The following is a 27348-nucleotide window of genomic DNA, read 5'->3' as shown; positions in this document are numbered from 1 at the left end:
CTTACAGATCTTTTGGGAACTTTCTTACCAGAAACCAAGAATCAGGATTCCCCTGGGAGAGTATTTCTCCCTGAACTTATTACTGTCTTCCAATGCAAGAAAGTGGAACAGGGAGACCACCTGTGAGTTGTCACCCCCCAATGGTTCTGGTCCAGCTGAGGGAAATGAGTGATGTGTTCAGGGACTACGCCAGGTCTGCCTGATTCCCAGAGGATTTTGCACTGTGTTCGAATTTGGAAGGATATGTTGCATCATTCTTACCTCGCAGCTTGTCAGAGCATAAATTCCCTGTAGCCCATGTAACCGTGACCTGGCAGACCTGGTCAAGTGCTGCATTTGCTGTTTAACTTTGGGGAGCTTGGGGAATGGCTCACTCCTAACCCACATGCTCAGAGGTTGTAGCTTCATCCAGCAAGGTTTCTAGGACACTCATGCTAGGTTGCCTCCCCTCTATCTGTGTAAAGCCTGTCCTTCTCTTTTCAGAAGGTTCCCTAGGCTCAGAGCATCCACTGTCCTCACTGTTCTCATTCGGTTCACACCCACTGAGGAATAGCATGCCTGTTTAGCATACACAAGGCTCTGGTTTTGATTCCCAGCACCACGAAGTAAACAAAACCAAGTAACTTTTTGAGCACTCATTATGTCCTAGGCTGTAGAAATAGAGCAGAAAATGAGGCAGACATAGTCCCCTGCTTCTTGAAATTTAGTTTTGTGTTTTGTTTTTTTAATTCTTTTTGAGACAGCCTAGGCTGTTCTGACCTTGAATTCCTGATTCTTTTGTTACCGTCTCTCAGGTGCTAGGATTACAGGCATGTGCCACCACATCTAGCCATTCTTAGATTTAATGTTCATTTCCTGAAGGAAACTTCCCTCACCTCTGTTACCAGGACAGATCCCGCTGTGTGAACCTTGGATAAATCGTAGCTCTCTATGTGACTGCCAATTCATGTTGACTCTGTCATTAGCCTGTGAGGTACTAGAGGGGATGAATTAAGCATTTACCTAATATAGATTCACTGAATGATAGAACTAGCAAACGTGTTCAGTAGGCCCCATGGCTCAGCATACATTGGATGGCCAGGATCTAGGACCTGCAAAATGGTGCTCAGAATTCTCTGATCTCTTCCACAGAAATCTCCAATCTGCTAGTAGCCACTAAGAAAGCCCAGGAGTGGCAGCCCGTCTACCCCATGAGCCAGCTGAGTTTTGATCGGATCCTTAAGAAAGATATTATACAAGTAAGTCCCCACTATAGGCCTTTGTCCAGCTTTAATCCCGACTCCCCATAGGGGAACCCCTAGAGATTTGAGGGGGAAATAAAGTCTGCTTGGGGGAAACTGTAGTGGAAAAAACCTAGGAGGTTCACTTTCATAGGTAAGGCCACTCAGCCAGACCCTCCATCTTACCCAGTCTTGCCGATGGCTACCCTTGAGGTACTAATCCTTGATGGATGTGTATGAGTAGGGTATAGGGCTGCCTAGGGTAGAGGTGTGGGAGGTTGGTCTCTGTGGTAGGAGTCTGGGCTGATGGTCCCCACCCCACAGAGGGCTGTGCCATAGTATCTCTGGGGCTCAGTCCTGCTTTTTCAGAGGGGCCTTCCAAAAGGAATAGAAGAGAACAAAGACCGTAGGGCAGGGCAGGACAAGAACTAGCTTCAGAAAGGAACCCTCCTGGGGAATAAGACCTTTGCTACCTAGAATCTCCAGGCTCAGCCAGGCCCAGAGGGTAAGTACTTGCTCTGTCTAGTGTAGTTGGCATGCGTGGGTATGCAAGATCTGGTCCTGGAAGGGCAGAGATGGTTTCTGGGGGAAGGACACCAAAGCAGAGTCACAGAAGGTGAGTCGCCAAGTCTCTGCACAGACAGGGACCTGTGTGGAAGGAAGCTGGAGTGGACAGTGGCCTTTGTGGGTTCTATTACCTAGTCCCTGGAATTAAGTCATCCTTCTGGAGAAGAGTAATTGTCTTGAAAGCATATGCCTTTTATGGAATGTTCTGGGAACGCAGCTTCCCATAATGTTGATGGATCACCCCATGACAGATGCAGCTGTAATGAATAGTTGCAGGACCTTGCCAGAATGCAGCAGACAGGGAGGATAAATGGCCATTCTACTGTGACAGATGACAAATGGTGGTATTGGTGTCAATTAATCTACCCGACTAACAGTGGTGTGTCTTCCTGTAGGGAACAGGACTGGCTCCCTAGGTATCTACCAAAATCTGTTTTCTGTATTTTCCAGAGCTGCTGTAAGAGCTCTCAGAGTCATGAAACATTATACTCCAATTTACAAGTTTCGTGGGGCATCATGTTTTGATTTTTAAATATGAAGAATTAAAAATCAGAAGTATTGAAAGGTCCTTAGAGATAGTCTGGAAGGGTCCTTAGAGATAGACGGATCATTCTGTACATGGTGGCCTCATCTGATGGAATGGTCTCCTTCCTTCCCATAGGGAAGAACCAGCTCAGCCCTCAGCTTGGACAGATGCTGATGTGATTTGCGCTTCTTAAACTTCTTATGCACATCCTTGTGGGTGTTGTAAAGTGGTGGGGTGGGCCATGGAGGTGGAGGTCCAGTGTGAAAAGAGCATGGACTGAAAGGCTCTGAAACAGAACCCATGGGCTCATCAGTTGAGTTTCTACACACTGTGGCAGAATCTACACCAGAAGCCTTTATACCTAGGTGACATTATGCTCAGGTGCCATTATCACCCCATTTACAGAGACTGGACCGAGATTATGCACCATGAAAGAATGCATCTTAATTAAATGGCCAGTAAGCATCAGAGTGAGGGGCTAGAGGCCCCTCTCCTTTGTCCCCCTAGCCTGAGACTAGAGATGCCACCTGGCAGAGCCTGCTCTGGAGCCCTGGTAACACTGATATGCCTGGCTGTTGGACACTGTTCACAGGTTTGTGATAGACTGCAGCTGGGCTACAGGCTAACTCGTGAGGCAGAAAACAGGCTGCTTTTCAGGAATGGGGCTGTCGCTGGGGTCCAGGAGTGCTTTGTAATCGGTGCTGTGTATGCCTAGGAGTTCTGTGTTTTTCTGGAGACCTGATGAGGACAAGGCCCTCTTTGCCTTGGCCTCATCCCACTGTGTTCATTGTCCCATTGAGGACTCAGCCCTGACTTGAGCCATTGTGAAGCTGCAGAGAGAGGTCGGCCAACTTTCTGCTTCCTCCTTCAGGGTGAGCACCTCGGCAGAGGCACGAGAACACATATCTACTCTGGGACCCTGCTGGACTACAAGGACGATGAGGGAATTGCTGAAGAGAAGAAGATCAAAGTCATCCTCAAAGTCCTAGACCCCAGCCACAGGGACATTTCTCTGGCAAGTGCAACCCCTTTTCTGGAGCTGGTAGAGTGAGTTGGCTGGGGAAACCTCCGTGGTTTTTGGCTGTGTGGTTCGCAGCCCTCTCTTTCAGTCAGAATTCCTCCCTGCTGTACTGTCTTAGGCAGACTGGCTATGTGAAAGTAGTGAGGGAAGATTGATGGTGAGGAAGGTGGAGAGGAGAGCAGGAGTCCTGTCTGGTCCTGTCCCCCTTCCTGCTACCAAAGGCCCCAGTGTGATCCTGTGGATCTCTGGAACAAGTGGGCTCAGAGCTCTGAAGTGATTTCCCAGGCTCCCACACATTTGGAAACAGGAAAGTCCAAAGGAGTCAAATTACTTGACCAGGATCTCTCAGTCTGTTGAGTGTGGAGCAGGAAATGTGGCTTCGTTCTTATTCCAACAGTGGTGATAACCCTTGAATTTCATGGCATTTAAAGGATGACAGTAAGGCGAGCCTAAGAGGCTGATGGGAAAATTGGTAGGTGGCTCATCCCACCAGCCTTACTCTGCATTGTTGGGTTTTCTAAACAAATCCCACACCTTAGCTAGAGTGGCCCAGAAGTCAAAGCATGTCCGTGCTACTGGACAACCAGGAGGGTATTTTTTTTAGGGCTGGGAGTGACAGTGGTGAGTTTTTCTGGGATCCATTGATGGTCCTTAGCAATTCAGGCTGAGCCAGATATCCCTTGGTTCTTTTTTTCCACAGGCCTTCTTTGAGGCAGCCAGCATGATGAGACAAGTTTCCCACAAACACATCGTGTACCTCTATGGTGTCTGTGTCCGAGATGTGGAAAGTAAGTTTGTTCTCTCTCGTAGAGGACAGCTGGCCCGGCTCGGGTGGGTAGGTACTGTGAAGACTCTTGGGCTTCTAACTTCCACTTACAATGGGAAAATTAAGGTATTTTCAGGTCATTTGCAGAAGTCAGTGGTGATCATGGCTTGTTTTTCACTTGAACATTTCCTTCTGGTTACTCTGGGCCCATGTGGTTTCTTGAGGCAGTCCAGTGAGGAAAGCAGGGCTTGAGGAAGGTGATAAGAGTGAACCCTGAGCTAGGACTGGCCTCTCAGAAGACTCCTGCCGGTAAACCGGAGCTGGCTTCGACCTCTCTGCTGTCAGGTTGGGCCTTTAGCTGCTCAGAGAGGTGGCCTCTATTCTGAATTCCTGATATGAATGTCCAGGAAGAGGAACTTTTTGTTTGTTTTTTAAAACCCAGGCTCTTTGATTTGTGAACGCTGTAGTGCTGGCTACTCTTGTGTTCACACGGGAGACTTAGTGAAGGGAAGTTTTGTCCTATGGGAGGCCTACACTCTGTGCTGTAGTGTATGGTGCTATAAAGTTGCAGTGGTGATGACCACTGCACTGTGTCCTTGTTCTGTGTGTTAGACACTCAGCCGAGACCTTCTGTGCCTTGTTTAGCAGTCCCCTCCTTCTGTGGCCCCTAGGAGAGGTAAGTATTACTATTTGTGTACATACAGACGAAGACTGAGGCTCAGGAGAGGCCATCCCTTGCTGGAGGTCATCTAGGGTGAAGTCAACTTGACAGCGGAGCAGTGTCTATAAAATGCATTCTTGTAAGGGTGAGAAGGAATTCCCTCTAGACAGACACAAGGTTCCAGATGTGGCTGTTTCTGTATCTGCAGATATTATGGTGGAAGAGTTTGTGGAGGGGGGACCATTAGATCTCTTCATGCACCGGAAAAGTGATGTACTTACAACTCCCTGGAAGTTCAAAGTTGCCAAACAGCTGGCCAGTGCCCTGAGTTACTTGGTAAGAATGTTTTCATTCTGGTGGTGATCCCCATCAGGACCTAGAGTGTTCTCCTGGGGTAAGTGGGTATGATGGAGGTGAGGGCAAGAGGGTCTGGGAAGCAGGTTGAAGGGGCTTGTACCAGGTCCTGGGTACAGAAGAAAGAGTTCTGTGTTGGTGCACTGGTGTGCTTGGCGCTTGGTGCAGAGTAACTGGGCACTGTTCTGTAGGCTTACCTAACACTCCTGTCGAGAGGAAAATGGTACCATGTGGAGGACTGACTGTATTGAATAATCACAAGGGGGGGACATCAGTGGTTTAGGCTGTTTCTATGTTGCTGTGCTAAAACACAAAACCAACTAGAGGAGGAAAGGGATTGTTCGGCTGACAGGTCCACCACTGAGGAAGCCAAGGCAGGAGCTGAAGGAGAGACCACAGAGGAAAGCCGATTACTGGCTTGCTGCACCTGGGTTGCTCAGCCGCCTTTCTGATACCTGACTAGAGATGGTACGGTACACCCCAGTACCATCAATTAGAAATTAAGAAAATGCTCCACAGACATGCCAACAGGCCATCCTAATTGAGGTTCCCTCTTCTCTGCTGTGACAGTCAAGATCAGCTGTCATTCAGCACACTAATGAATAATGGAAAATCCCTGTGTCCATCAGCACTAACATTGTGGGGCACATTACCAGGGGCCAGCTGTTGCAGACTGTGCATATTCTAATGTGCACAAAGCCTGTGAGGCATGCTCTGCTATTGTCTCTGTTCACTGATCAAGGACCTGGAGCTAAGAGACATTATAGGATATATACACATCAAACAGAGTATCATCGGTGGGCCAGGCTGTTGGGGTCTGCTGTGGCTGGAGTGAAGAGAGCTGGTCTGTGGGGCCAGGGTTGTGAACAGAGGATGTGGGGCAGAGAAGACAAGGCCACATGTACCTTTTTATTCTGCAGGAAGATAAAGACCTGGTCCATGGAAACGTGTGCACTAAAAATCTCCTGCTAGCCCGTGAGGGCATTGACAGTGAGATTGGCCCATTCATCAAGCTTAGTGATCCTGGCATCCCAGTTTCTGTGCTGTCCAGGCAAGGTGCGTGTCCTGTCCCCTTCCCATTCTCAGCCATCTGTTGCCTCTTTGTGCACCAGACACTGACCACCAGCAGCAAGAAGGTGCTGTGCTGAATTGTGCCTTCCTTTAGAAAGGTACACACAGTGCTGCTGTTGTGGGCCTGGGTAGGCTATAGTTTAGAGGTGGGGGTAGTTCCTGACAGCCCAGTCAGTCTTTCTAGTCCTTATGGTAAAGATGCTGTGTTCAGTGGTGCTGGGGTAGCAGAGTCCAGAGCTCTGGGAAATGGTCAGATGGGAGTTGGGAAGGAGTCATCTATCCTGCATCTTCCACTGCTGTGTTCTGGAGCCCACTGTACCCACTGGGCAGTTTGGAAGGCAGCATATTACCTTTAACCAGGAGATTGCTGAGATCTCCACCCTTGCAATGAATTCAGTTATGCAGAGTCTTGGCTTCAAAAGGAACAGCAGCCCCAGCAGCTCAGAATGGCAGTTAGTGCTGCCCAGGCTGTGCTCAGTACCCCGGTAGCCACACAGCAGTACCAGCATGCCTCTGCTATCTTCAGCGTTGAGTTTTAGTCAGTTCAGCACAGTGAACTGAACTAAATAATGTAGTGAGAGTGGAAACTATGGAGAAAAATAAGCCCTGAAGTGGCCCTACATATCCATTTCTTGGAATGGGAGCAGGAATTGTTCTTTGGAGCCTGATTTATGGCTATCATGTGGCAGTCATCCAATAGTCTTAGACAGACACCCCATCAAGGATCTTACCCTGATGACCACAGTATAAGCACAGAGGCCTGGATACCTATCCAGTGATGCCCACAACACACAGTGGATTTGGGGGCGAGACTGTTTGCACTTCATTTGGTTGTTGTAGGTCGCTGAGTTGGCAATGGCAGGACACTGATGCATATGCCATGCAGGAGGACGGACTGAGGGGCCTGGGGAGGTTAGGTGGGCAGGAGTCCAGTGCTAAGCTCAGGAGCCACACTGCTGCTCCGCTTTCCTTGACAGCTAGGAGGCTGCTCTGTGGAGGCAACTGCATTAGTCAAGGACATGCCAGGGGACATGGCAGAGGTATCTTTGAGATCACTAGCTCTGGCCTTGGTTAGAAGAAGCAGAAAAAGCCTGAGAGGTCACCAGGAGAAAGAGATATGTGGCTTTCCTTCTGTCCTTTTGAAAAGAAGGAAACCCATACAAAACTGACACTAGAGCCGGGCGGTAGAGGTTCACGCCTTTAATCCCAGCACTCAGGAGGCAGAGCCAGGCAGATCTCTGTGAGTTTGAGGCCAGCCTGGGCTATAGAGCGAGATCCAGGATAGGCACCAAAAGTACACAGAGAAACCCTGTCTCCAAAACAAAACAAAACAAAACAAACTGACACTAACTGCATGGAGCCATAGGGTAGGTAGGAGATGTGTTTGGGCAGCTGCCTGTCTGCATGTGGCACTTCCTGCCCATCCCTTCCTTTCTCTTCCCTAGCCTTTGTTCACATGACTCCCACCCTTCCATGGTGGCTCTGGCCTGTGGGGCCCTGCTGCTTTAGACACCAGGTTTTAAAAGGTGACCCTTTATGGAACAGGGCCTGCGTGCTCAGCAGGCCCTGGTCGGAAGCACCCAGTCAGAGACTGGAAGATTGCTGTCCAGTGGGCTCACCACAGGGTTTGTGTGGCCAGGAATTCTACAGGCTGCTGGTCACTGTTCTGGCTGCAGTGGCAGTGCTTGGCATACTAGATGGTGCCAGGAGCCAGTCTACAGGCAGGTCTGTTCTTTCTCCAGAGTGCATAGAACGAATCCCCTGGATCGCTCCTGAGTGCGTTGAAGACTCCAAGAACCTGAGCGTGGCTGCTGATAAGTGGAGCTTTGGAACCACACTCTGGGAAATCTGCTACAATGGCGAGATCCCCCTCAAAGACAAGACCCTGGTTGAGGTGAGCAGTTATTTCCAGAATGAGGTGGGTGAGATCTCAGATGCTCGTGGACTTCGCATAATTGGAAGAGTTGGACATGGGCTTGGGTGGGAATCTCCCCACAGGCCTGTGAACTTTGTCATCCTTCAAATGTAACTAACCTCCTTGAGCCACAGCTCCGTTGTCTATAAAACAGGAATAAATAATGACTCTTTTGTGGGGACCTTAGGAAAGTAGACAGCATTGAACTGTTGCAGTATTAGTCTGAGGTTAAATGCCTGTTGAGCTCCTGGTGTGTGTTGTCCTAGACAGGGCTGAGACTTGGGCCTTGCCTTCCTGAGGACTGTAGCAGATGGCAGGGAGGTGAGCTCAGGGAGGTAGTACTGATCGTGCTTCAGGGCCTCTGTGGTCCAGCTATGGCCTAGAAACTGGAAGACAGGGATTCCACTTAATTTTAAAAAGTGGTATTAGTTATGTCTGATCTTAAAACAATCAAGAAAAATTAGGGGAAGTTTTTTTTTTTTGGTTTTTCAAGACAGGGTTTCTCTGTGTAACTTTGTGCCTTTCCTGGAACTCGCTTTTTAGACCAGGCCAGCCTTGAACTCACAGAGGTCCGCCTGCCTTTGCCTCCCGCAGGCGTGTGCCACCACCGCCTGTCGGTATTTTTTTTTTTTTTTAAGGTCATCACTGTGTCATCTCTGACTGCTACTAATACTCAGGCATGGTGTGCATATAGTTTTGAAATTTAACACTGGGAGCACTTCCCCGTGGGATTCTTAGGATTTTTATAAAGTTACTGAGTTAATTGTTGTGTTCAGCTCTGACTTAGTCTTATATTTGGTATTTTCACTGTTTGCGCTGTCAGATTCTGCAGGGAATACATTTCTATGTTAAGCCTTGGCTCCAGTGATTGATTTCTGAGTCATACAGTAATTGGAATTAATGAGTCAGTTTGTAGAATGGGACAGCGTTGCTCAGGTTGCCACACTTCTTCTAGAAAAGCTGCGGGGCTTCCCTAGAACACAGCATCTTGGAAGTGGGATGTGCTACCCATTCTCCTTGAGTTTGGGCTGTTTCACTATTAGGACTCGAGATTTCCTCATGCTGGAATAAGGCCATTGAAACCCCATGTTGATGAAATCTGCCTTTTTGCAGAGATGTTGGGGATTAAAACAGGGACTGGCATTCGATTCTGACGGTGGGGAGTGGAAGGTCTGAGGGTGGGTTCTTGGTCTCTCAAGTGTCGTTCTCCTTTACAGAAGGAGAGATTTTATGAAAGCCGCTGCAGGCCAGTGACTCCATCTTGCAAGGAGCTAGCTGACCTTATGACTCGCTGCATGAACTATGACCCCAGTCAGAGACCCTTCTTCCGAGCCATAATGAGGGACATTAACAAGCTGGAAGAGCAGAGTGAGTCTGAGCCAGGATAAGCCCCAGCCGCAGTGTGGTGGGCCCGGAGAGTGGAATCCTGATTATTGCTTGGTGGCTAATCTGTTTCCTTGTCTCTTTGGTTAGATCCAGACATTGTTTCAGAAAAGAAGCCAACAACAGAGGTGGACCCCACTCATTTTGAAAAGCGTTTCCTGAAGAGGATCCGTGACTTGGGAGAGGCAAGTTATACTTAGGCTCGTGCCTTGTTTGCACATCACCTGTATTCTCCTAGTCCTTCATCCAAGTGTATAAAAGCACCTTCGTGTACTGGGGCGGGGCGGGGCGGGGCGGGGGACATCAACCCTGCTCTGCCTGACACTGTGCCGGGTCACCTGCACTTTCACTTGACACCATGATACGCACCCACGACCTTTGACAGCTTCCTCAAAAGCCTTGACTTCTCTATGTGGTACAGAAGAGGGCCAAGTACAGATGTGGTCGAAGTAGGAAAATCTCTGACTCTTCCAAGATTATACTGTGTGACTCCTTTAATGAGGAGTATGCCAAAATAAGAGTCACAGCTTTTCCTGTGGATAACAGCTTATGTGACCACGGCAGTTCCCGGGATTTGTGTGCCGTATCGATACACTCTCCCTAGTTCACTTAACATGACTGTCAGCTGGGTTAGCAGCGTCTGTACTGGGCATTTCCACAGCACAGTCCATAGTCCCCACACTGTTTAAATGGCTTATCTGGGATTTGAAGGTCCCCTGTGAAAATGCTCTTCTCCACCCGATTTGGGACTCTGTCCTGTAGCATGGGCCTGTGACTGTGAAAGAATGCCTGTTGTCCTCTGGACCCAGAGACAGCCTCACTGCTTGTGAAGTATGTTGTCTTGGAAACCACGATTGATAAAGTGGTCCTTAGTCACCTCCGGCTTTGAGTCTTAGCTCAGCAGCGAAAGTTAGTGAGGTCAAGTGAGGATGAGCTGCGGCGAGTGGGGAGTCAGTGACTCTAGCCTGTCTGGGCCTCTGATAGCAGGGACACCTTCCTTCCAGGGCCACTTTGGGAAGGTCGAGCTCTGCAGATATGACCCTGAGGGAGACAACACAGGGGAGCAGGTGGCTGTCAAGTCCCTGAAGCCTGAGAGTGGAGGTAACCACATAGCTGACCTGAAGAAGGAGATCGAGATCTTACGGAACCTCTACCATGAGAACATTGTCAAGTACAAAGGAATCTGCATGGAAGACGGTATGTCCTGAACACTGTGCCCAGGGCTTCTCTGGGTCCTGAGGGCCACTGCTGACAGGCAGTCCTCGGCCTCATCTTTACCAGCTCCTGTGGGCTGGCAGGCTTCCAAGTCTCACACTGATGTGGTCTGTAGCAGCTGCAGGCCTCCCGGAGGCTGCCTAGACTCTCTCCCAGCCACAGGTTGGTTCAGCTCTTTCCAGGGATCCACGCATAATGCTGGGGACAGGACTTTACTAATCCAGATAGTCACACTGATGCTATAAGGAAGTGACAACTACTCCCCACCCCCTTTCTTTCTGATCCAGTACTACCTAGGGCATTTTCCTTTGTCTTTACCTAAGCCAGGGTAGCAAGTAGTACTTAATAGGAGTGTTTACTAATACTTGTGCCTGTGTGCAAGGCAGCCCATTGTTCACGAGTGTGAATTCTTTAAAACTGTCAGTGAGACTCTATCTGAAACCTGATGATTTGCCTAGTGGTGCACAGAGCACTAGGGCTGCATTGCCCTGTTGAGGTTTGTGCTTGAGGCAGGACCTGGGGATGTGACTCCTGCTCACGGCTCAAGTGTCTATGTGCCAATGGGTTGGGCATGCTTCAGAGGCCAAGCTGAACCCTCCAGGCCCTCTCTGCGGAGCTCCCTGCCCCCATCCTGTTGGCAACCTCATCCTGATGCCACCTTCTCCTCAACAGGAGGGAATGGTATCAAGCTCATCATGGAGTTTCTGCCTTCGGGAAGCCTAAAGGAGTATCTGCCAAAGAATAAGAACAAAATTAACCTCAAACAGCAGCTAAACTATGCCATCCAGATTTGTAAGGTAAAAATCACAGAAAGACAGCATTTTCAAAAAAATCAGGCATGTACGGAATGTACTGGGCAATTGGTTAGTAATTAGACCTCAGTGGGAGACTGTAATAATTGGACTGAGTTTTTCACTCTGCACCATTCACAAGGAATATGAGCCTCCTCTATGCAAGCGAGTGGGTTTGTTAGTCCAACAGCTTCAGTTTGGACTTTTTATTTTTGGATCGTTTAATCTTATAACAACAAAAACAGTTAGTGATATAGGAACAAAATGACTTTTTTTTCCAACTGTGAAGGGGAAGACAGAAAATACAATCTGAAGTGACTTTTGCAATTGGCCTGACCCACGCTTCTCTCTTAGGGGATGGACTATCTGGGTTCTCGACAGTATGTTCACCGGGACTTAGCAGCAAGGAATGTCCTTGTGGAGAGTGAACACCAAGTGAAGATCGGAGACTTTGGTTTAACCAAAGCAATTGAAACTGATAAGGAGTACTACACAGTCAAGGATGACCGTGACAGCCCGGTGTTTTGGTATGTAAATCTTCCATCCATGCCTCCTAGGTTAGCCTTGTTGAAGGCTCTAACTGTGCTTGGGTGTCCGTCTGCTGCTGTCAAAAGTTGAGGTGTGATTGCAGCACAGCTTCCCGAGAGTGGAAGAGGTCTGGCCATCACCAGCTCACCCTCTGTAGCTGCACTGCAGCAGCAGCAGCAGCAGCAGCAGCAGCACCCACCCCCACTGCAGTTCTCATAACTGTGAGCAGGTGGAGGCGGCTGACTCTTTCATAATGCACCCATGTAGAAGGCCTGGTGGGGTCACAGGGCCACAAGGTACACTTTGGCCAGAGTCAAGGAGATCCTGGAGGAGGGAGACCTGGCTAGGTCTTAGGAACCACACACCCACCACGATCTCTCAGCCTGGAACACTAGCTGTCCATGCTCTAAGGCTCACTCTGGTACCTCCGTGCAGACACATCCCCTCACCTCCTGCAAAGCCTATCCATATACTTCCTTTCTCGCTTGAAAACAAAGTGTTTTAAGGCCCTTGTTTGTGCCAAATGCTGGAGATACGGTAACCTAGTGAGTCCTGAGTTATGGGCGAGGCAGCCGACTTCGTGGAGCAGTGGTACATAGTTTTTGAAAAACCCCGCATGTGTAGGTAAAAGCTGGAAGACTCACAGCAGGTTGGGCGGAAGGAGGCTTGTGCTGTGTGGCTGACCGGAATGAGAAGTGAACTGAGAGGGTCGCTGGGCAGGTTTGTAGTGGGTGGCCGAGTCAGACAGAGCTGAGGAACCCGAGTTTAGGGGCCAGGACTCCATCCAGTAGAGAGTGCGCTAACGGCCACCATGGAAGGGAACAGAAAAGAAACAAGGGAATCTGAGTCAGTTGCTTCAGCAGCCCCATAGGAGCCGCACATCTGGGGAGCAGTGATTGAGGCAGTGGCAAGTAGATTCCAGTGCTGGGATGCTCTGACAGCTGGTGTGGGCACCTGGGCTTCATTCGCCAATAGTTAGTGACACCAGGAGGGGGCTGACTCTGAGCTTGTGGGGCTGTAACCTGCAGCTAGTCTTGAGGGGACTGTTTCCTCCCCAGAAGAAGGTCTCCTGGGACAAGAAGAACACAAATCTTTGAGGGCAAAGTAACATGCTGGGAGCCTCTAGGCTGTTGCTGCTTCTGCCAGATGTGCAGTGTGGCAGCAGATGCATTGACACTCCACGGTCACTCAGGTCACATGTGGGGTCAGTTCTGAAGACCAGAGAAGTGGCGCTCCTGAGGGCCGGTCACTTCTGGAGGAAGTAGGCTTACAATCCCAGCTTCCCTTTCAGGTATGCTCCGGAGTGTTTAATCCAGTGTAAATTTTACATCGCCTCGGACGTGTGGTCCTTTGGAGTGACACTGCACGAGCTGCTCACGTACTGTGACTCCGATTTCAGCCCCATGGCCGTAAGTGTTAACTGCCGCCTTCCCCGAGGCCAGGACCAGTAGGACAGTAGCTGTGCTACTGCTAAGCTTTGCTCTCAAGTGGAGTCCGTCAGTCAGTCAGTGTGCCACACGGAGAGGGCTACAGTCCGTCCTAGTTGGCCTGGCTTGTCACTTGACAAGGTCTGGCAAAGTCTGCGTTCAAGTGAAGAATTCTGTATGATGATCCAGATGTTTTTGGGTGAGGGGCCATCTTGAGAGGATGCCATGCTTTGAGCATTGGGTAGGGGCTTTGTTTTCACTGAACAGATAGCTGTGGTTAGCTCCCACAGATGGTGATTATAGACTGAGCCTCAAAAGCAAATAAGGATTTTAGATTTTCATTTGAAGTTATTGAGGAGAGAAGCTTTGTTGCATTAATTTTCTAGTTAGTTCTGGGAGTTTCATCTTAATTTTGTTTGGTCTTATTTTATATAGTTGTTCCTGAAAATGATAGGCCCAACTCACGGCCAGATGACAGTAACACGTCTTGTGAATACTCTGAAAGAAGGAAAGCGCCTGCCATGTCCACCCAACTGTCCTGATGAGGTAGCTATGTCCCCTTTGTGGAACTGAAACTTGCTTTTTAATGTTTTTACAGCTTGACTTACCCAGCAGAGATGGGAGGGGAGCGGTAGAGAAGATGCTGGAGAGTTGGCTCTTGGCTATGAGTAGTCTTTCAGAGGACTGAGGTTGTTTCCATCATCCACATCATAAGACATTAGAGAAGTCCCTCTTGGGTTAGACGATAGTGATCCTCAAGCAAGGCTCCCCTCATGGAGCTGTACCCTCTATGCCAGTCCACCTGCCTTCCCAGAAGAGCACGTATGATGAGGTCTTACCATTGCTGTGTAAATCTATCCCACTCACTAGCATTTGAAGTTTTCTGTATTCTAAACTGGATTGAGCCTTTCAGCCCTAGGCTCTTTAGATGGTCAGAGAGACGTGCCATGGTGGTGAAATAGGTAATGGGTTGTTGCTTTCTGTATTCTGAATTATTCAAGTACTCCATCCTTTACTCCTATTAAGTTTGAAAGTGTTTGGAAACTGCCTTTCCTTACTTTTGATGATTCCATTGTTTTCTTGGTCTTTGTCTGGTGTGAGAAAGTATACATGTTTTCAAATGTGTGGGTGCTTGTGGATGCCAGAGATTGGTGTTGTGTGTCTTCTTTGGTTCCTCTGGTTTCTGTTTACTGAGGCAGGGTCTCCCTGAGGCTAGCCCCCCTGATTTTGCTAGTCTGGCCTTTTTAAAAGTGTGTGTGTCATGGCTCTGAACTTGGGTCACACACTTGTGGGGCAAGTACTAATCAATCCACTGAGCCATTTCTCCAGCCTTTTCATCTCACAAATTTGACATTATTTGTACTGTTTTTATTTTTCATAGGTTTATCAGCTTATGAGAAAATGCTGGGAATTCCAACCATCTAATCGGACCACCTTCCAGAGCCTTATTGAGGGATTTGAAGCACTTTTAAAATAAGAAGCATGAGTGACATTTCAATTCCCACTTATCAAGTCCTTCTTTCCAAGCCATTTAAAAAAATTTTTTTTATTGAAACAGTTTGTATTCTGCCTAAAAAGCCACTCAACAAATACTTGAGTACATGCATATGTCACACCTTAAATTTAGTGAAAAAGTGACACCCGAATTAGAATGTGCCCAAGCACTCCTTTTGGAAAGGGTCTATGACCAACTGCATAGCAAAGGACTTCTGGCGCCGTTTGCTGGCATATTGTTCTTCGATAAAAACTGGTGGACTTGGCGGAAACTCCCCCTTGCCCTGAAATCTGAATATCTATACAGTGATAGTCTAATTGAGTAGGTACCACTTAGTATACTATGTTGTTTCTATTAAAAAAAAAAAGTCTATTCCTGCTACCCAACAGTACTGCAATTTCAAGCTGCTTGTGCAGTGGCTGAGCACTGGTACCTGTTGTCGGACAAACTGGTTCTGCACAGGGAGATAACCTGGCATAGACACTCTGCATGTTACTTTGAGAACTCGGCCTGTGCCCGTGGTCCTCCTGCACAGCCTGCTTTCATCAGACCGACCCTCTGACCTGGATGCTAGCATACCTGCCTTTAAGAACTGTCAGTGCATACATACCCCTGAGAACCACCCCTGCGGGCAAGCTGTCACAGTATTGCAAGCAGAAGACAATGCCATCTACAAAGGTTAATCACTGTGTTGACTATATTACAAAACTACCAAGAGAAGACTCAGCCAGGGGCACGGCACACTGGAGTTCAGAATTCATTAGGCAGTTCTCAGTTTGCTTGGAGATAGCTAGGAATCAACAATGTTCAGGGTTTTTTTTTTGTTTTTGTTTCGAGACAGGGTTTCTCTGTGTAGCTTTGCGCCTTTCCAGGCTGGCCTCGAACTCAGAGATTTGCCTGTCTCTGCCTCCCGAGTGATTCAATGTGAACCACGAAGTTCTTCATGACCAAGAGTTTGGCAAACTTATTAATGCTGTTTAATACTTGTTTGATATTTTTTCACCTTTTGAGCCCCCCCCCCCAAAGAATTCAAGATCTCTTTAGTAGCAGCAGTACAGTTGCCATTTCAATTGTTTAGTTGCTGTACATGTCAAACCTGTGGCCCTCTATATGCACTTTGTTTACTCTTTATACAAATAAACAAACTAAAGACTTCACATGCATATGCCTTTTAATAAATCTGCATTCTGAAAGCATTTCAAACCATTAGCTGACATAGAAAAATAACCGCATAGATTTTTGGGGGTTGGTTTGCACGTCTCTTCTGGCCAGGGACACTGGGCACAGGCCGTGACGAGGAAGCCCCTCATGTGCTATGCGGAGCGTCTGTATGGTCTCTGGGCTGTTTCTCACTGACTGCTCCCGTGCAGCAGTCACTGTCCTCCCTAGGTTCTGTCTGCACAAAGTCAACTGTGGCTAAGTGCTGAAGACACCGAACACCGCAGCAGCAGAGGGAGGGGCCGTGCAGGCTGGTGAAGCCAGCGTCTCTGCTGTGTGCCGCGTCCTAGTCAGCCAGCAGGAGTATGGTTACGATTGTCTGAACTTGGCAGCTGTCATTTTTCAATGAAAGCTGGTATATGCAATAAATTAGACAAAGTAAAGTTCTTTATAAAGCATATAACATGTACCAGTTTTAGACTTTATAACTAATGCTGGAGATCTATATCATAGTCAAAACTGACAAGTCCCCCAAATAAGGTATTTTAATGATCCTATAGAGTAGGACCATTGAGATCCCAACTCCATCAGCTGTAGTCTCTTAACGAACAAACTTCCACATGGAAAGGTTTCTCTAATTCATACCAAGATCTTCAGAAAATGGTGAGGTCAAAAGTCACATTAATAAAGACAAAACATTCTTTCAGAAGTAACTTGGATTAAACAGCTATTATCTTTCAGCTTAACTACCAAAGAATGAATAATAAACCAGAGTGAGGTAGAGCTTTATTAGCTCAGAATTGTCCCACACATGGTCCAGAGACTCCCTCAGAAATGGCTGTGTGGACTCTGCTGCCAAGTCAGTCTTGTCTAGTGATGAGCGCTTCACTCCTGTACGCTATGAAACGGCACAGAGACCTTGGCTCCTTGCCGTGTGTGTGTCTCAGTTCAATGTCTAACCAGAAGATAAAAGCACTAGGGAGACAGGTCAGCAAACCTTATGTTGGAAGCACAGGAGAGTAAATGTCCAGGCTTTGCAGGCTCTGTGGTTCTGTGGAGGCTACTCGGTTCCCGATGTGACACAAATGTAATATGGAAATGAGTGAGCGTCACTGTGTTCCAAATAAAATCTCGGGGACACTAAAACTGCAGTTTCCGGTTGGAAGATCTCCCCTACCCCAGGCATTCAGAAATGTAATCACTGGTTCATGGACGGCACAAAACTAGGTGGTGGACTGCATGTGCCCTAGTGTGGACTCGCTAACCCTTGTATGATGTAACCGAAGTTACTTTTCCTGAAGTACTGTGTTCCACAAAAGGTTATAAATGGTAAATGACACCTTCGAGTCAAGCTTGTGAGGTGACATCACTGTCACTCTGCCAATGGGTCGCTCTTTCGTGGCTGGTGTAGAACTAATGGAGTCTGCACGACAAGCATCTGTCTGGCGGCACCCTTGCAGTCTGAGGAAAGACTACGGATGAGATTATTCTTAGGGAGAGTAAGATAAATGCACATTGGCTTATAAGAAATTCATTCTAAGGCTAAGGAAACAAAACACTGTTTCCCATTTATTGCTTCAGACTTTGATGTCAAAATTGTTCCCAGGCCCCAAAACAAGGACTGTTGGAATGCTGATGCTCCAGTGAGCTGAGCTGTTATCACATGGATTAAGACACATCTAATGCTTGTGGGAAATGCCCTCAACCAATGACGTTTCTTATTGCTAGCTGGGTAGTCGGCTGACCTGCCTGCTGCGTGACAGTTCCTTCTGGGAAGTCAGAAACCCGTATCGAAAGGATATGGCTAGTGTGAATGGAGTTAAGGCAGCGATGAGCAGCAGGCGGGCAGGAGACAGCCTGCTCAGTACACACGCTTCTTCTTCAAGTAGGTTTCTGTGTAGCTCACGCCTGTGTCCTGGGGGCGCTGGCCAACGAGCTCCACTGCGCCCCCTTCTGGGGCAGAGATGAGATAGGAGGAGCCTCGCTTCTCATTTCTCAAAGAGGACACCTGTGACAAAGGATGTCTGTAAGGAAAGCATTCTGAGGTGGTGTGACTACTGAACTGGAGGATACCAAAACTGAAGAAATACAAAATACACCTTTCACACAGGAAATTAGACTTTCAAAACTTTCTAGAAATCACCTGTGGAGTGCTGGGGGTATGGTTCAGTTCAAGAGCAGCCTCTGAGCACTCACGGGACCATGTTCCATCCTGGCTCCACATCAGTCACATCTCGAGCCTCTACAAGCAAACCTCTGAGCCCTCACCTCCGTCAGGGGACCTGGGAGAAGGGAACTGGCCCTGTTCACACCTGAGTCAGAAGAGCAACACCAAGCGCCATGTTCAGATGAAGGAGTTGGGCTAAAAAACGCACCTGTACGAGGAATCGGCAAATCTGCCTAGCAACTGGGAAGAACTGGCTGAGTGATGTCAGGGCAAATGGGAGTAAATTTGATGCCCCAAATAATCAGATTTCTAGGCTCCCTTCCAGAGACTCGGGTCCAGAATGGGCCTAAGGCGTTTCGCATAACAGGCCGTCCATCGTACTCGGTCCAGTGAGATTGCATAGCATAACCTGTGACCTTTCCCTACATACAAAGTGTGAGACGCTTGCTGAGGCAGTTAGACAACCCAGATGCACAACATGAGAACAGCTGATGGCGAGTGGACAGCTGTCTAACACGCTGGAGGTTTCGCACAGGCAGTGTATGAGTCAGCTGTCACTTTTACAACGTGAGAAGAGAGGCTGCTTCACAGCGACAGGCTTTGTCCCTCTGTCATCCTGTCGAGAAAAGGCCTGGCAGCTCATAGGTCGCTGAGTGGCACAGCCGTTGCCTTGGGTTTGATCCTGAATGACACGATACCGAAACCCCAAGCTCCCTCTGTTGGTACTCACTCTTACAACCTCGGTCTAGGGGATAATTCACAAAGTCAAACACTGATTAGCCTTGGCTTGGAAATCCGTGGTGTGGCGGAAGGAACACAGATGAAACCAGCCTGGTCTCAGCAGGTTGGCAGCTGCCAATGCACCAGCTCTTCCCTGGATGCCTCCCTCTGAGCCTCAGCATCTCTCCCGGCACCTTTCTCCAAAGACACTTGCTGGATGCTGCACCTTAGCCACTAACACAGCTAACCCTTCAGGTCAATCTTCTTTCTAACCATCAAGCCATTCTCTAAGATTTTCCCAAAGATGCAGGGCCAGATGCAAACGCCTCTCACAGTGGGCAGCACTCCCTCGCTCCCTCCATGCTGCATGGCAATCCATGTTGCATCCTTTTCGTAAAGCAAGAGCCTGAACTACCCCCACCCCCACCCCAGATGATCTTTATTCTCCCAAACCAGGTAGACACTGGGTGTTTTTATTCAGATAGTCCTGTAGCACCCAGAGAACCACCTGAGATGGAAGAGATGAGCAGGAATGTCAGAGCTGCACAGAAAACATTAGGAAGAATGGGAAATGAAAAATGGCACTGTGCGTTACACAGCCGTGTGAGGAGGCCAATTCTGATGTAGTTCATCAAAGACGGCAGCTTCATAAGGATTGGGGAATGGTGAATAGTAGCAGCTGAGGTTTTGGAAGCAAAGCTCAGTATTCTGGGGAAAGCTCTCAACTAAAAATGAGTAAGAAAAGTAAAAAGTAGCCACGAAGACCGGAAGCACATGAAGCAGCTTTCTGTTGTCTGTCCCGAGCATCCACGCTTCCGTTCCTTTACCACACCCTTCACCTTGAGGCCCTGGGCTTTACCTAGCATGAAACGTCCACTTCACTCTCCCCAAGCTTGTATCACAGGGCTTTCCTCAAACGCTGGAGAGGGTCCATTGGGACACTTGCCATCAAGACTCATGACATCCGAAATTCCAGATGCAGTTGAGACAGAGCGCAGTCTGGCCCAGTGATGCAGTGGGAGCCAACAGCTCACTCTGAAGATGTAACACACCCAGGTCCTTTCTACACATTAGCTCATTTAAGGTTAGAACGAGCCGGGCGGTGGTGGCGCACGCCTTTAATCCCAGCACTCGGGAGGTAGAGCCAGGAGGATCTCTGTGAGTTCGAGGCCAGCCTGGGCTACCAAGTGAGTTCCAGGAAAGGCGCAAAACTACACAGAGAAACCCTGTCTCGAAAAACCAAAAAAAACAAAAAAAACAAAAAAACAAAAAAAAAAAGGTTAGAACGACATCCCAGGGCAGCAGGGAATTTATTATGGAACCTGCTACCAGCCAGTGTGGTGCAGATACCTTCAATCCCAGCACTCAGGAGGCAGAGGCAGGAGGATGTCGGAATTTATAGCTAGCCAAGGCTACATGGTAGATCTTGTCTCAACAAAATCAAACACTGGGCTGGAAAGATGGCTCCATGGTAAGAGCACTTACTGCTCTTGCAGAACACAGGGTTCAGCTTCCAACAACCACACTAGTGAGCTCACAATCACCTCAAGACCAGTTCTGAGGGATCTGACACCCTCTTTTGGCCTCCACAGGCCCCTACACCCATGTGGTAAAAATACAGACAAGCAGTCACACACACACATTAGAGACAATAACCCGCTGCTTGTATAAAATTACACTGGGGTGTGCATATTCCCCATCAAGATGCTCCACAACACTAACCGCCAGGCCTCACCTCCAAAGAATCACTGCCCCATCAGTGTGAACACTTTCCAGACAATGTTTACCTTCAGTGGGGCCCTCCCCAGGGTGAGGCAAAAATGCCTCTCATTCTCGTTTCTTCCCAGGAATCTGATCTTTGGAATCCTAATGCTAAGCTGAGATGTTCTGAGCACTGTGGTTATGACTCCATGGAAGTCCCCTAGGGTTTGGGTAGTCCCGAGTGGAATTACTCTCCACTCCCTCCAGCCTCCCACAGGGGAACCCAACATCTTCACTCTTAGATGTTTCTTCTGTTTCACCAAGAAAATGAGATCCAGATTGATGCTGGGCTCTTCCTTTGCCCTCATTCCTTGTGGATCTCAACTAATCACATAATTTGTAACAAACACGAATGTGGCAGTTCCCCGAGTGTCCTCCCCCACATCCAGACTTGCATGATGACCAAGCAGCCGCAAACATGATCCCAGACCAGTCATGCAAACTAAACTCCTCCCGATCCTCCCAAACCCATTCCATTCAGTCCTACCCATTCCATTCAGTCCTACCCATTCCATTCAGTCCTACCCATCTCAGCCAGCGACGGTGCTGTTCTTCCAGGCCTTAAGCTTTGGGCCACCTAAACTACCCTCCACATACTCTTTGCTCAACCTCTCGAAGCTGCTTTGCTCCCAGTCAGCCACTGTGCTCCAAGATCCATCCAGCATCGTTTTTACTGGCACTGCAAATGCTTCCTCCCTGACCTTGCTATGTTCTGCAGTCACAGCTTAGAATACAATCTTAAGTAAATACATAGGTCTAAGACGGTCCTGATCTGTCTGTCCCGTCCCCACCCACTGTGACTTCATTTTCCACGTTGCACAAGCCTCTCCTGCTGGGGCAATCCCTCTCTCCTTTAACATGCCAAGCACATCTGCCTCACGCATCTGCATTTGCTATTCCTACTTTGGGGACTTTGCATGACATAAGTAGAAGTCTGTTTGGCACATTGTCTATACAGACTTCTCATTATTTGTCACCCCAAAGTCATGGTGCAACATTTTTAAAATCACCTGACAACTCTCAATGACCACAAGCTGTCAGTTATACACAGTAAGTTCATTTAATGGTACAAATGAATGAAGTGTCCCTGAAAGGTCGACATGGGTGTGCAGATGTCATGGGCCATACAGTGTGGTGTGCTTTTGCACTATTTTCCCACTAGGTGGCAGCATTAGGCTAAGGAGAGACCCAGCCTCTTCCAAGTCTTTGTCCAGTTTGGGTTTGTGCCCACTCCAACTCATCATACATTCGGTAGCTGATTCCCTAGGTTGGGCAGCCAGCTTCCCGAGAGCAAGGATCCCTGTAGCTAGGGAAACACAAGACTACAGCTCGCAGTGCAGAGGAGGCCTGACAGTGAGCCAGGCGGCCGCCAGCAAGCCAAGTGTGGAAAGAAAAACCCAAGGCCCAGAACAGTGAAGGAATTCCTAAATTATCCCTCATATTACTGAAACTAGTGATTATGTCATGCTGAAAAGTCACTGATGAGTGTTGGCCTGTTTTTTCTACTTCAGCAAAAGGGAGTAGGAAGGAATATTCTATTGTTGTTTTGTCAAATTATAGTTAGAGGTTACACTCAGGTATTAAATATTTAATAAGTTGGCTCATAGTCTCCTATAACATGGGCTTCTAACAGCCATCTGATGCAGACAGACCTGTTCATCTTTACTTCAGAATCTGAAATTTCAAACTGTATATATCTAAATTAAGAAGACACTTGAGATTATGATGCCATTAGATCTTAAAATAACATGTTCCTGACTTCATTTTTCATAGTCTGCTTCAAAAAGCTCCAAAACACTAAGTAAATATGCATCCTCTATTGAGTATAGTTAAGGTTTATTTCTAAAATTTCAGAGTCCAAGGGCTGGCAGGATGGCTAAACAGCTAAGAGTGTATATTGCTCTTGCAGAGAACCTAAATTCAGTTCCCAGCACCCACACTGAACAGCTCACCCCTACCCAGAACTCCAGCTCCAGGAGATCGGACACACCCTTCCAACCTCCTCAGGCACCTGCTCACATGCACATAACCCGACACAGATGCACATGCATATAATTCAAAATAAAACATGTAAACATACATCAAGTATCCAGTATTCTCCATGCACAAAGCTCTATGACGCTCACAATCTAATCCTAGAGTGTCCCCTCACTGTGCCAGCAGCAGCCACAGATTCCTCCTTCCTCTGCACCCCCCAAGTATTAGTCTTCTGACTTTTCCTACAGATTTACTTATTCTGGACATTTCACATAAACAAATCATAAACGTGGCCTCTTTGGATAACTTCACTCAGCGTGCTTTCAAGGTCCATCCACTGAACAATATTCTACTGTTCATTTGCCTGCTAACTGGTGGACAATTGGGCTTTTCCCTTTTGCCCGTTAACAGACAATCTGCCATAAACATCAGTGCACATTGGTATGTGGACACATTCAAATTCTCTTGAACACATATCCAGGAGTGAAACTCTTGGTCATACAGTAACTTACGATTTTTGAGGAATGCTAATTTTTACTGGCATTTCACCATGCCCTGGCCCACACAGCTATGGCTCTTTTTCCTTCCTGTTTCTTGGTTGGGATCATCTCAAGTGACCTACCTTTCAAGCTTCTCACTCTTCTCCCTGTTGACATCTACTGATACCCCTATGAAGCCTTTACTTCACTTTATTATAACTTTCGAATTCAGAATTTCCGTGTGCCTGTTTTATACTCTCCTCTGTTGACATGTTGGTGTGACATGGCTCCCGCACCGCCTAAGGTCTTTCTTTACATGTGACTCACTTTAGCTCTGCAGTGCTGTTTTAGATCACTGTCTCCTGCGTCCAACATCCAGGCGACCCTTTGGAGCATTTTGTATTATCTGCTTCTCCTGTGCACAGGTGTGGTAGTCAATGTGCTATTGCTGTGAAGAGACACCATGACCACAGCAGCTCTTATAAAGGAAAACATTTAACTGGGCTGGCTTACAGTTTCAGTGGCTTAGTCTATTACTGTCATGATGGGAAGCATGGTGGCACGCAGGCAGACGACATAGTACTGGAAAAGGAGCTGAGAGTTCTACATCTGGATCAGCAGACAGCAGGAAGAGCTGCTTGAGCTTATGAAACCCCAAAGCCCCCTCCAGTGACACACGTCCTCCAACAAGGCCACACCTCCTCCAACAAGGCCACACCTACTCCAACAAGGCCACACCTCCTAAACCCTATCAAGTAGTGCTGCTCCCTAATGACCAAACATTCAAATTTATGAGCCTATGGGGGCCATTCCTACTCAAACCACCACAATGGGCCACATTTCCTGATTTCTTTACATGTTTATTGAGTTCTTGTTGAAATATGAGGATTATTTAAAATAAAATGACTGGCAATGAGTCTACAAACCTCTCTTGTTAATGTTCATTAGCTTTTCTGAACTTGTGAAAAGTCAGTACTCCTTGTTATGTGTGGCTGTTACAAACTGTACTGTTAGCTTGTGTAGTCAGTTAATGTCTAGACAGAGTTCCTTCAATACCTAGATCTTTCTTTTAAAGTTGTTTTTAATTAAAAATGTTTATACAATATACTTTGATCAAATGTTTTTAGAATTCAACTGAAATTGAACTACTGACATAATATTACCATAGTTCTTTGTGTAATTTATTTGTTAATGGCCACCCGGTGGACTGCAATGCACATTCATGTAAAACGCAGTGACCTTCTCATCACACTTCACTTGCCCCATACTATCCCTGGCATTAGTGTTGTAAAGCAACTCTTACCTGCACGCATTACAAAGCCCATGATACTGCTTATGATTTTTATTATTAAATAAATCAAGAAAGGTGAAAACGGTCTTTTCTTCTTCACATTTTACCAGTCCTAACAGTGGCTCTCACTACTGGAGAGTCGGATGGGTACAAAACACGGAGGCTGTTAAACACCATTGTGCAGGAGGCTCCGACAATTACAATTCAATCCCAGATGTCAGTGGTGCCGAGGCTGAAGAGCCTCTCAAGACAGCATGCATCGCTCCCACCCAGTTACTCTCTAGATCATCTCTTCTTAAGTATGACTTCTGTACACTATCATGTGTTGAAATAAAACTTGCCTGCCTTACAAGAGGAGACTCTGCCCATTAGATCTGTAAGTCTTTAAAGCAAGTTAGTTTTTCAAATATTTTATATTCTGTGTGGTAGTTTGAATGTAATTGGCCCCCATAATCTCATAGGGCGTGGCACTATTAGGAGGTGTAGCTTTGTTGGAGTGGGTATGGTCTTGTTGGAGGAAGTGTGTCACTGTGGGGGCAGGCTTTGAGGCTTCCTATGCTCAAGATACCACCCAGTGTCTCAGTCGACTTCCTGTTGCCTGCAAGATGTAGGACTCTCAGCTACTACTCCAGCACTAGGTCTGCCTGCACTCTGCCATGCTCCCTGTCATGAACCTCTAGCACTATAAGAGAGCTACCCCAATTAAATGTTTCCTTTATAAGGGTTGCCATGGTCACAACCATCCATAATGAGATCTGGTGCCCTCTCTGGCCTATAGGAATACATGTAAGCAGAACACTATATATTAAATAAATAAAACTTAAAAAAAAAAGAGTTGCCATGGTCATAGTGTCTTTCCACAGCAATGGAAACCCTAACTAAGACACTCTGTTAACTTTATCTCCTCTATGGATGTGTATTTCCAGCTGCCTGGTCTGTTACTGGGGCTCCCAAAAGTCTGCTCACTGGTTTCCAATCTCTCTTTGTCCTGCTGCTTTATTAATAGTGCATCTTTTCTTCCCATTTTTCCAGCCTTGTGCTGTGTCCATCTAATGTAATTTTTAACATCAGAAACAACTCCTGTCAGTTATAGAATTATTCGGTTCTTTTTAAATGTTTCTCTTTCTGAGACCATCCATGATGTCTTTTTGCATGCCACTGTTTACTAATACCAACACCTGGGCATCACGGATCTGTCTTCCTTATGTAATTTTTAATTCTGTTTTATGTATAAAAGATGTTTTGCCTGCATGTATGTCTATGCACCATGTGTATGCCATGTGCCCATGGAGGCCAGAAAAGGGTGCTGGATCCCTGGCACTGGAGTTAAGGGATCTTAAGCTGCCATGTGGGTTGGTTCTGGGAATCAAACTCAGGTCCTCTGGAAGAATAACCAGTGCTCGTAACTGCTGAGCCCCATCTCTCTAGCTCCAATTACTTGGTACTTTTTAATTCTTGGATACTGAGAATAAAAAGTGTAAAAGGTGTGGATTCTGATACCTTCCACTGAAGAGGATATTTTGTTCTAGAAGTTAAATTTGCTAAGCTCCAGGCCAGGCTCTCTCCTCTGTGCTGGGCTTCACTATCAAGTGGTGATTGTCCACCAGGCCTCTTGGCTTCTCCCTCACACCAGCGGTTCAGGGGTCAGCCATGTGTGTTTGGGCCCAGTTTCTGTGACGACTTCAGGACTCCTACCCATGCGATTCCCTGTTCTAGGACCTCTCACTTTACAGCTTCACCAACAGTCCTAAGGCTTACTCTAACTCTGCAGGCCAGCAAGACTGCAGATTTTTTATAGGAAAAGGAGTCAAGCAAAGAGCCACAAAAACATGGCTGTTATCCAGAGGAGTTCCCTCTGTCAGGACCCGACTTGTTCAGTTTCTACTGGTCATTCTCCAATACTTTCAAACAGAAGCTACTTTTTTCAAATCTACTCCAGACTTTTTGTTTTGGTTTGGTTTTTTTGAGACAGGGTTTCTCTGTATAACAGCCCTGGCTGTCCCAGAACTCACTTTGTAGACCAGGCTGGCCTCGAACTCACAGAGATCCATCTGCCCATACCGCCCCAGTTTCTACTCCAGATTTCATCAGGGGTTTCTGCAAATAACTTCACGATCACTAGAAACACCGAATATCAAATTCTTAGATGTGATAGCTTTACTTAAAAGAGAAATTATGTTATCTAATATCTGACACAACCAGCTCTCCCAATCCTTATGTACAAAAACTTCAGCAGAGTTTCTGGGAGTGACTACAGCAATATGGACTTTATGGTCTGAGAAACCCTTTACAAACTGTATGGATGTGGAGAGTTAAATATGTCTTTGTGCTCTTCCACTTAAACCATGAAGGGGATGGTTTCAAACTCACAGGCAAGGTAGAAAGATGAAATATTTACATAGTCTAACATATCCTAAGTGCAATCCCAGCACTGTTATAAAAAAAAAAGTTTAAAAATGGAGCTAGGATAAAGCTCAGGAGTAGCATGCTTGCCTAATATGCACAGAGCCTTTGACGAAATCCCTCTTCGGTGATGATGATGATAAATGCTTACACTGTGTCCTGGTTAACTTTTCTGTTTTTCCCGTTGATTGGTTTGTGTTTTTTTTGTTTTGTTTTGTTTTGTTTTGTTTTGTTTTGTTTTTTGAGATAGAGGTTCTCTGTGTAGCCTTGGCTGCCTTAGAACTCGCTCGGTAGATCAGGCTGGCCCAGAACTTATAGAGATCCGCCTACCTCAGCCTCCTAAGTGCTGGGATTAAAGGCGTATGCCACCATTGCCCAGCTTGGTTAGTTCTTATTGTCAACTTGACAAAACCTACAGTCACTTGGGAAGAAAGAACCTCAGGGGCTGGAGA

At 47.1% G+C, this 27348-nt stretch overlaps 2 protein-coding genes across 2 annotated transcripts in view; one reads left to right on the top strand and one right to left on the bottom strand.

Annotated features, from left to right (window-relative positions):
* Jak1 (Janus kinase 1) overlaps window positions 1-15427 on the top strand; it is a 119917-nt gene extending 104490 nt beyond the window's left edge. The window contains exons 12-25 of the mRNA XM_059254577.1: window positions 1132-1238; window positions 3185-3328; window positions 4035-4122; window positions 4970-5097; window positions 6036-6171; window positions 7929-8080; window positions 9319-9469; window positions 9575-9669; window positions 10489-10681; window positions 11372-11496; window positions 11845-12017; window positions 13310-13427; window positions 13881-13991; window positions 14827-15427. Of these exons, the coding sequence (XP_059110560.1) occupies window positions 1132-1238; window positions 3185-3328; window positions 4035-4122; window positions 4970-5097; window positions 6036-6171; window positions 7929-8080; window positions 9319-9469; window positions 9575-9669; window positions 10489-10681; window positions 11372-11496; window positions 11845-12017; window positions 13310-13427; window positions 13881-13991; window positions 14827-14922 (1817 nt within the window). The 3' untranslated portion in view covers window positions 14923-15427. The remainder of the gene's footprint in view (window positions 1-1131; window positions 1239-3184; window positions 3329-4034; window positions 4123-4969; window positions 5098-6035; window positions 6172-7928; window positions 8081-9318; window positions 9470-9574; window positions 9670-10488; window positions 10682-11371; window positions 11497-11844; window positions 12018-13309; window positions 13428-13880; window positions 13992-14826) is intronic.
* A 666-nt stretch (window positions 15428-16093) lies between these two features.
* Raver2 (ribonucleoprotein, PTB binding 2) overlaps window positions 16094-27348 on the bottom strand; it is a 79326-nt gene continuing 68071 nt past the window's right edge. The window contains exon 12 of the mRNA XM_059254576.1: window positions 16094-18106. Within this exon, the coding sequence (XP_059110559.1) occupies window positions 17960-18106 (147 nt within the window). The 3' untranslated portion in view covers window positions 16094-17959. The remainder of the gene's footprint in view (window positions 18107-27348) is intronic.

The sequence above is a fragment of the Peromyscus eremicus genome, chromosome 2 (genome assembly GCF_949786415.1).
Source record: "Peromyscus eremicus chromosome 2, PerEre_H2_v1, whole genome shotgun sequence".
In the NCBI taxonomy this organism is placed as follows: domain Eukaryota; kingdom Metazoa; phylum Chordata; class Mammalia; order Rodentia; family Cricetidae; genus Peromyscus; species Peromyscus eremicus.
The sequence above is the reverse complement of the archived record's forward strand: the minus strand, read 5'-3'. Positions and strand labels throughout refer to the sequence as shown.